Raw genomic sequence first — 10,000 nt, 5'->3', positions numbered from 1 at the left:
CTTTCTTGCGGAAGAGAACCATAAACACGCCACCCAGCTGTCCTATGAGGTTGACGAGGACGAAGACGGTGGCGAGGAAGTAGCCGCAGCCCCAGGAGATGTCCATGTACTCACGCTGCTCATGCCACTGCCACCACATGCGCAGGCCGTCCTCCAGGAATGTGCTCACCAGGCACAGCCGCGCTACGTGGGGGAGGTAGTTTTTACTGTACCGCAGAAACTGAAAAGGAAATAAGGGGTCAGTGCCTGCAATAATACATACCGGTACTCAACACTCTAGCTACACATCATGTATTACTGGCTGGAAAAACAGATAATGAAATAAACTCTAGAACATAATTATGGCTCTGCTACGGTACAGCATGGAAAACATTTGACACAAGTGGCAAGTTTAATGCAACTTCAGTTCAAATCTTGCAGTTAAGCAAACATGATAGTTTGTTGTCGATCAACCCATCAGTCTGGGTGATCAGATCCATCAACCACAGGCAAGTAACTGCCCTTGCAGGGCTGTCCCATGCAGTGAACAGGTGCTCCCATGTGGTTAAGGTTTGGTTTCTGGATGGGCACCACATTTGTGTCTCCACCCAGGTAACAGGGGCACCATAGTTGGCTCCATTTCATGTCGTGACTCGGTTATAAGGTTTAACCCAGTGCTGTAAATGGTTTCCTGGGTTACAGGAAGCCATTAGGCTTGTCACTCAGTGCAGAGTCAGCTGAAGTGGAAAGAACAGTTAAAAATGGTGACAAGTGGGAAAGGATGAAGTAGGAAGAGAGGATGGTAGACACAGAAAAAGAATGATGAAAGGAAAACAGGCAGCACTACATCAAGTGAGTGGATGATGGTCATCATCATCTATCACAACACAGTATAAAATGGGTATACCCATTGTACACTGACTTAGCCCATTATTTCACCCTTCTGCAGCTTGTTTCACATCCTTGTCATTGCACTTCTTCATGAAACACATGTACTGCCACCCACTGCACCACATTTTAAGAACATTGTTCGTTATTGCGATGGATGTCCAGTGGCTTCATAGTGTCTGTTAAATCTGTTATCCGGTCTACTGAAGTAAGTTAAATTGAAGTTTTACTGAATGCAGATTTAACTCTGTCTCATATAGAAACAAATATTAAAGTGGGATTCTTGAAAGCAGGAATGCCACAATATCAAGGTGAAGGAAGTAGGAAGCACTACATCAAGTGAGTGGATGATGGTAAGAAATAGGAAGAGAGCAGACAGATACAGAAAAAGAATGACAAAGATGAAGGAAGAAGTAGGCAGCACTTCATCAGGTGAGTGGATGATGGTGAGAAATGGGAAAAGAAGAGGGCAGACACAGAAAATAAATGATAAAGATGAAGAAAAAAGTAGGCAGCACTACATTAAGTGAGCGAATGATGGTTGCCACCACCTACCACAAAAGTACAATACCAAGGATGTGAAATCAGCTGCAGAAGGGCAAAATTATGGGCCAGGTTAGTGTAAAATGGGTATAGTCTTCATTGTTAGTACTGAAATATGCTGTTGTACTCATTTACTTTCAAACATGTGCTTGAAATCCCACCTCAGGGGGGACCATCGGATATAACATATTTTCAGCTTGATTGGATCAGGCTTCCCCACAATTAGTCTGTTATAGCCAGGGACTGTTGTACTTCCCTATGTCAGACCTGCTCACCTACTGGCAGCTCTCCATGCTACTCGATTTCTAGCAGCATCCCTATTCAGTACCTTATCCCTGGGGTCACATTCTACAACCTCATCTTAAGTCTTTCTCAGTCTGCCTCTCACAACCCTACCATCAACATCCACACTCCATGGTTTTGCTAAGATACTGTCAATTATTTCTGTCCCTATCTCATCATGTGCTAATACTTCTTGTAATGACACCATCTATCTATCTATTGCTAGATGCCTCAATCGCATAAGGGGTGGCCACAAACAAATCGCCTCCATGTACCCTGTCCCCTGCCATTTCGCTGTCCTCCCCCCAGCTCATACACCCCTCTCTCATATATCTCTCCACTCAAAATTAAATCCAATAGTGCTTTTACCTTAACCTGGCCCAGATTTTGGACATACAGTACTACAGGGCAGCTCCCATTAATAAACTACGTAAATTTTACAAGAAGGATTATCTTTCACATTTATCAATTCATTTATGACACCCAGAGTCTGCAGAGGATGAGATGGAGGGATGGAGTGGAGAGGTATATGAGAGAGGGGTGTGTGAGCTGGGGGGTAGGACAGCAAAAAGGCAGGGGACAGGGTGACATGGAGGCAATTTGTTTGTGGTCACCCCTTACACAATAAGGCATCTGGCAATAGTGTGATAGATAGATAGATAGAAAGATAGATAGAGTCTGTAGAAATATGATTTATGGTACGTTACTAAAGATTGTATAATTCATTAATGGCACTCAAACTCTGCAAAAATAACATGGAACTCAAGAGCAAGTAGTTAGGTTTGTTGACATCGGCGGTGGCGTCATCCTGCAGAGGGCAATGGGTTGACTGGTACCCCAAACTCATTCGTCTCTAAATCATTCAGGTATGGTAGGTTAGGTTAAGTTGATTTTGGTTGTTTCATTGGATTGTGTCAGGTTAGGGTAGGTCACATTAGGTCAGGTTAGTAAGGACAAACAATTGGTGACGAACTGACTTTGGAGCCAAATCAACTTAAAAGTCCAACATGACTGATGGCTGCTTCAACTTGCTGCGGTGTGTAAATCTGGTGGTTTTGTTGTTGATACCGGTATTTTCAAGGGTGAACATATGTTTTATTTGGGGCTGAAGCATCTTACCAAGTCTGTTCATATTTTCCAGTTTGTTTTCTGTACTTTTCTGACTGTATTCAAGGTGGTAAATTTCCCTTTCCATATTAAAATAATATCCTGTTGTTTTTATCATGACGTTCCATAAGCCGTACCTACGATTCTCTGTCTTACTCAATGTATAGAAAGGCGTTTTTTTATTTCCCAAGTTCCCAACTGGTTGCTAGGTTAGGTTAGATTAATTATCAAATACAGCTAAGACACAATGCGTTAGATTTAGTTAAACACGGAGGTTAGGACAGTCCTTCCGCCATTACAACTTATGAGTCAGACGAGTTGACACGGCAGGACAGCAAAAAACAACAGGGAAACAAATTCTGCGTGAAACATTTATTTACCACCACAGAAGTGTTCAGAAAAATATAACACACCATCAGGAATGAGGTATATGAGAGAGGGGGGTGTGAGTTGGGAGCAGGGCAGTGAAATGGCGGGGGACAGGGCGACTTGGAGGCGATTTGTTTGTGGCCACCCCAAACGGGATTGAGGCGCCTGGCAATAGATAGATAGACAGACCATCAGGAAGGAGAAGAACTGATTTGCTAAGGTGCTTCCACTACCTCAAATAAAAGTGTATGGTTATCTCTTCAAAATTATGTCTTTCCATAAGGTTTTTAAGCAAACACTATTAATTATACTCTAAATTACTTGAGAAAAAATATGAGTGTTAATTATATACATGGGAGCTCCTACAGTTTCATAAAAAAAATCTATATTGCTTTTACCTTCCCTTGGCCCAGATTTTCATATTTTGCAGCTTATGTCATGTAGCTCAGTGGTAGACAGACATTACTACAGCTCCACATCCATTCCACAGCACTTCTTTGTGACTAGCATCACATTCTAGTGCTAATCTCGTTTACTTCAGCATTCAAGATGGGATGGCACTTTTATGCTAAGTTTGAGCAAAACAGGTATAGTTGTGATTTCTGCTGTATATTATCCAACTACAGATATAATTATCTACTTATTTATCTATCTATTGCAAGACACCTTAATCCCATAAGGGGTGGCCACAAACAAATCACCTCCACAGTGCTGTCATCTGCCATTAGTCTATCCTCCCTCCAACTCACACAAATGCACACTTTAAATATAACAAATTAACACTACAGCTTCCACTGTTCACACACACACACAGGCATCCATACATACAGGCTTCTCTACGTACATAGCTACGTTTCTCAAGTTGGTTAACAATAATCCTGACATTCTTTGAAAAGCTATGACTAAAAGTAAGCTATTCAAACTTTACCTATACAAAATCTGAGCATATATGAATATTAAACCGCCTGCCCATATATTCAAAGTTATATAAGCATTCTTCAAGTACTACAATACACTAAGTTACGTGGGCATTCCTTCTACAGCTACGAGTGAAAGTATGCCAATGTAACTCTACCTACACGGCATTTATGGAATATATATCAACGTTAAACCCATTGGTCATAAAATTCTACTAGGACAAAAGGTGAAATGGCTGTTAAATAGGTCAGGCCATCAGAGTGGGTCAGCTAAAACCATCTGTCAAAGGTCCACACCGGGAAGGCTACCAGCTGACCCCTTCCCTCCAGCCTTATTTCACTTAGTCACGCCAACACCAGCCATTTTACAGGACTGTGGGGGGCTTACTTGATCTGCAAACTCCTCCGCTCTGGACAAAAATTCATTCTGGTTCTGCATTTCTGTGGTGGAGGGGGAAAGGCTTGAGTGTCTGGGGCTGGTGCTGTTGTGGTGCTGAGTGAGGGATCGTTTGAGCTGCTTTGCTATTTTACAAACTCGAAAAAAACACGATATAAAAATTTCCTCTTATTGAAATACGGTGTTTAGGGTTTATTTAATGGTGACTGGCTCCCCCTGTGCAGTCCCGGTCCCTCCAGCCTGAATAAGTAAAAGTTATTCTGTTGCCTCTATCCTTCCAACACGGCTACGTCATCGGTAGGAAGAATGCCAGTTTATCTATTTTTCCTACATATTATCTATCTGACACTCAATACATTAACTCCAATTTAATTCCCCGTCTATCTTTTATTTATTTATAAGGAAAGATCGTATAATATGGCAAATTCTGTTGCTCCGATACGAAAGCTGGATATAACTCGTGTTTTCTCCCTTCGTCTGCCACGTTATCCACCCCAGGGCAGGGCGGTAATTTCAAAATGTTAAATATGATAGCTCGTTAATTTCATCAACTTAGGCGGCCATTCTCATATCTTCCACGAATTTCAATGGGCATTAAATAGTCTCCTTGGTTACTAGTCGATATCTTTTCCTCTAACTGTTGCGTAAAATATGCTGAACGTTGGTTATGAGGTATGGAGTGTCGCATGGAATGTATACTGTGCCGTGAAAGCCTATATTAAGAGAGAGCAACATCTATCTATCCGTCTATCTGTCTGTCTGTCTATTGCCAGACGCCTTAATCCCGTAAGGGGTGGCCACAAACAAATCGCATCCATGTTGTCACTCTGTCCTCTGTCATTAGGTTGCCCTTTCTACAACTATATCCCCTCTCTTATATACCTCCCCATCCTATCCCTCCATCTCATCCTCGGCTTCCCCCTCCTTGCATACACTCTTCTAGACAGTCTCTTATACCATCTCATCCTCGGTCTCCCTCTCTTCCTCCCCTTTTCCACCTCACTCACATACTGTACACTCTTCTAGTCAGTCTCTAACTCCATCTTATCCTTGGTCTCCCTATCTCGCTCCCCTTATCAGTACTTATCATGTTTATTTTCGCTACTTATGCTAGAGAGAGCGGCCTTCGTGTGGTGACACTGATATAACGGGGCGGTGTGTCTGCCTGGTACTAAATAACATCCATCTACTACTACTACTATTACTACTACTACAAACGTCCATCTACTGCTACTACTACTAATACTACTACTACTACTACTACTGCTGCTGCTGCTGCTGCTGCTGCTACTGCTGCTACTACTGCTGCTGCTGCTGGCAGCAGCAGCAGCGGCAGCTGCAGCAGCAGCTGCTACTGCTGCTGCTGCTGCTGCTGCTGCTGCTGCTGCTGCTGCGGCAGCGGCAGCGCTGCTGCTACTACTACTACTACTACAAACGTCCATCTACTACTACTACTACTACTACTACAAACGTCTATCTACTACTACTACTACTACTACTGCTGCTGCTGCTACTACTACTACTGCTATTACTACTACTACTACTACTACTACTGCTGCTGCTGCTGCTGCTGCTGCTACTACTGCTACAACTACTACTACTACTACTGCTACTACTACTACTACAAACGTCCATCTACTACTACTACAACAACAACAACAACAACTACTACTACTACTACTACTACTACTCTCTCTCTCTCTCTCTCTCTCTCTCTCCCTCTGTCTGTACTAAAAATACATAAAGACCACGAAACAACATTCAAGCGTAAAAAAGCAAAATAAATCGCTTGGATAAATGCGTTTGGAAGTCTTCAACGCTACCTAGAACACTCCTCACCCACGCCCACACCAGCAAACTGAGCCGTCCCCAAACACCTTCTCCGTAGCGATCTATTTTATACATTCCTTCTTATAATTCCTCTCATTTGGCCACCCTCTAAGCGACGTTTGAGTCCGTTACGCCTCTTCACTACCGAGTTATCCTACACTTCTCAGTCTCCTTGGTTACTAGTATGTTGCATAAATAGCATACCATAAAGTGTTAAGCTATAATATGCAAAATAAATCACTAAGGAAGAGGGGCAACGAACTAATAAATATACTAATACGATCTTAATTCCTGTCATGTGTGTGTGTGTGTGTGTGTGTGTGTGTGTGTGTGTGTGTGTGTGTGTGTGTGTGTGTGTGTGTGTGTGTCTCTCTCTCTCTCTCTCTCTCTCTCTCTCTCTCTTTCTCTCTCTCTCTCTCTCTCTCTCTCTCTCCGCATATACAGTACAGTATTTAGTATGTCTGTCTGCATGTATATGTGCCTGTGTATGTGTATAGTGTATATGTGTGTAGGTGTGTGTGTATGTATGTGTGTCTGTCTGTCTGTATGTATGAATATATGTGAGTGTCTATGTCTGTCCCTTTGTATATGTATGTGTGTGTGTGTGTGTGTGTGTGTGTGTGTGTGTGTGTGTGGTCAACAGTCACAGCCTTATCAACAAATCAACAAGGTTATGACTGACAAACATCTACAAACGGTAATCAGTCTAGCTCCCTAACACCTCTTCAATAGCGATTTATTTTGGGATATGGCTGGTTAAAATCCTTTTGTATGTTATATGCGCAGAGTATATGGAGCTATTGGAAGGGTTTAGGGAACACAGAAGAGGACAATTAGGTGTATTAAGCAAAACAAATCGCTTAGGAGAAGGTGTTAGGGGGTGAATATGGGTCCAAGCCTCTCTCAGCTTAGGAATATTAGCCAGCAGAGGAATGTGAGAAGCAGAAGATGTGAAATACTAGGGCAGAGAAACATACCAAGCCTCTCTCAGCTTAGAAATATTAGCCAACAGAGGAATCTAAGCAGACGAGGTGAAATATTAGGGCAGAGAAACATACCAAGCCTCTCTCAGCTTAGAAATATTAGCCAACAGAGGAAAGATTAAACATAGGAGGTGGAATATTACGCGAACTTTTGTATCTATGTTCAGAGAAATATGGCAAGCCTCTCAGCTTGATAGATAGATAGATAGATAGATAGATAGATATAATTATTTTTGCCTGGTAGAATGAGTACAGTGACTAAAACTAACATCAGAAAATTTAAATAACAGAAAAATAAGCGAAATTGGATGAAATACCGAGGAAAAATATGACATTGTTTTGCACCATTCCCTCATTGCCATTCCAGTCACGAATTTCAAACTCAACAACACCAACGGTTGTAGAGAGGGACGCCTTCACGCGGTGGCACTGATATAACCGAGCAACTCCCCTGCCTGGTTATGCAAACGTCCCTCAACTCCCTCCCTATCCCCCGAAAGCACGAAGGCGGACTGCAGGATGCGGGTCAAACCAGCCTGCAGCCCACCGGGTTTACGTCCAACTGAGCCTGAGACCACAACACCAATAACAGCAAGAGCAAAACGAAAACAACAACAATAACAACAACACCTACTACTACTACTATTACCACTATTACGAACTCCGTAACACGTTGTCCTTAGCGATTTATTTTGCTTTTTACACCTTAATATCCTCGTCTGTGTTACTTAAATCCTTCCAATATCACCATACTCTGCATAAATAACGTACAAAAGGATATTAACCAGCCATATCCAAAAATAAATCGCTAAGGAACAGGTGTTAGGGAGCTTCCTTATCCAATGAGAATACGGGTCAAAGAAGCTCCCTAACACTTTTTCACAAGCTATTTGTTTGGCTTATTACACCTTACTGTCCTCTTCTGTGTTACTTAAATCCCTCCAATATCGCCATACTCTGCATAAATAACGTACAAAAGGATATTAACTAGCCATATCCAAAAATAAACCGCTAAGGAAGAGGTGTTAGGGAGCTTCTTGACCATCGAGAACTCTCTTAAATGTCTCGAGTTCGTATTCTCGTTGGTTAAGGAAGCACCCTAGCACCTCTTCCTTAGCGATTTATTTTTGGATACGGCTGGTTAATATCAATTTGTATGTTATTTATGCTGAGTATGATATAAGCAAAATAAATCGCTTAGGAAAAGGAGTTCAGGTCTTGCTTTCTCCTTGAAGTTAAATATATCGTAAAACAACACGCCATCAAACTGAAGAAATAATAATTATAATAATAATGATGATGATGATGATGATAATCATCATCATCATCATCATCCAGATCTCCTTTCCCACCCTAGAGCAGGGTGAGGAGTAGCAATGTCCAGACAGCCCAAATTTGCCCAATTCAATGGGCCACGCTTCCATTCACTCATCATTCAAGCCTCCGGAATCCTGGCTCTATCGGATACGCCAAAAACATTCACCACGTTCTGTAGCTTCTCATAAACGTATCCGATAGAGTCAATCCGGACGCTGCCACGTTAAAAAGGGGTGCCTAATCCCTGATCATGCACTTCTTATCACAACATTCATCCAGCCAGCTCGATCTCTTGTCAGTCCCCTAGCTTCACCGACTTCCAAACCTCTCTTCCTCACACACTTATCCACCATATCTCTCCACCTTCTCCTTGGCCTACCTTGCCTCCTCCCTCCTTCAAATTCGCTCAGATATACCTTTTTCACCACTCTATTGTTATCCATTCTTTCCACATGACCATACCATCTCAGCACACTCTCTTCGATTCTGGTTTCCACAGGCTTCCTCACTCCACATCTTTCACGAATCACATTATTTCGTATCTTATCCACCCTCTGTACTCCACATACATTCCTCAGCAGTCCCATCTCCACTGCTCTTACTCTCGACTTTTCATTTTCATGCCACTCCATAGTCTCATATCCGTATGTTAAAGTTGGCACTAACACTTCCTCATGTAAGCCTCGTGCAGCTGCAACACTCAAGCCTCTGTTTCTTATCAAGGCCTTCATAGCACCAGCTACTTTTCTTCCTTGTCTCTCTACTTTCCACTTCTTTTGCACATTTTCCTCTCTTTTCTATAACTGTACCCAGGTATTTGAACTCTCTTACCAATTCCACTCTCTCTCCATTCACTGTAACATCGCACTGGGAGTCACCTTCTCTCTCAGTAACCATCATTTTACTCTTTTCTACATTTACTCTAAAGGCACGACGCTCACAGACATCAGCAAAACTCTGCGCTAGCCTACCACGTTCTTGTTCGGTACTTGCAAGCAGTACTGGATCATCAGCATACAACAAATTTGAAATATTCCATCCATCACCATTCATTACCAACACCATCTCTCTCTCCATTACTCGTGTTTTTACTTCTCTCATCACCCCATCCATACATATGTTGAACAACAATGGGGACATCACACAACCTTGTCGCACGCCCACACTGATTGTGAACCATTCATTTAGATGCCCATTAACCCTTACACATGCTTCACTACCACCATAAAAACTCTTGACGGCACCTAGCAGCCTACCATCTACACCGTACCTGCGCAAAACTTTCCACAATCCCTCTCTGTCCACTTTGTCGTATGCTTTTTCCAGATTCATGAATGCCATAAACACCTTATGGTCCTTCTCACAAGCCTTCTCTGCTGTCTGTCTCA

At 42.4% G+C, this 10,000-nt stretch overlaps 1 protein-coding gene across 1 annotated transcript in view; it reads right to left on the bottom strand.

Annotated features, from left to right (window-relative positions):
* Nucleotides 1–4,585, bottom strand: part of Surf4 (Surfeit locus protein 4) — a 13,973-nt gene extending 9,388 nt beyond the window's left edge. Inside the window, exons 1-2 of the mRNA XM_080268516.1 lie at nt 4,474–4,585; nt 1–220 (exon numbers count right to left, since the gene is read on the bottom strand). The exon at nt 1–220 is cut by the window's left edge and continues 44 nt beyond it. Coding sequence (XP_080124642.1) covers nt 1–220; nt 4,474–4,524 — 271 coding nt within the window. The 5' untranslated portion in view covers nt 4,525–4,585. The remainder of the gene's footprint in view (nt 221–4,473) is intronic.
* Nucleotides 4,586–10,000: the final 5,415 nt, after the last annotated feature.

Source organism: Coenobita brevimanus, chromosome 28 (genome assembly GCF_032717465.1).
Source record: "Coenobita brevimanus isolate Jiangsu-jjx chromosome 28, ASM3271746v2, whole genome shotgun sequence".
Classification (NCBI taxonomy): Eukaryota; Metazoa; Arthropoda; class Malacostraca; order Decapoda; family Coenobitidae; genus Coenobita; species Coenobita brevimanus.
The sequence above is the reverse complement of the archived record's forward strand: the minus strand, read 5'-3'. Positions and strand labels throughout refer to the sequence as shown.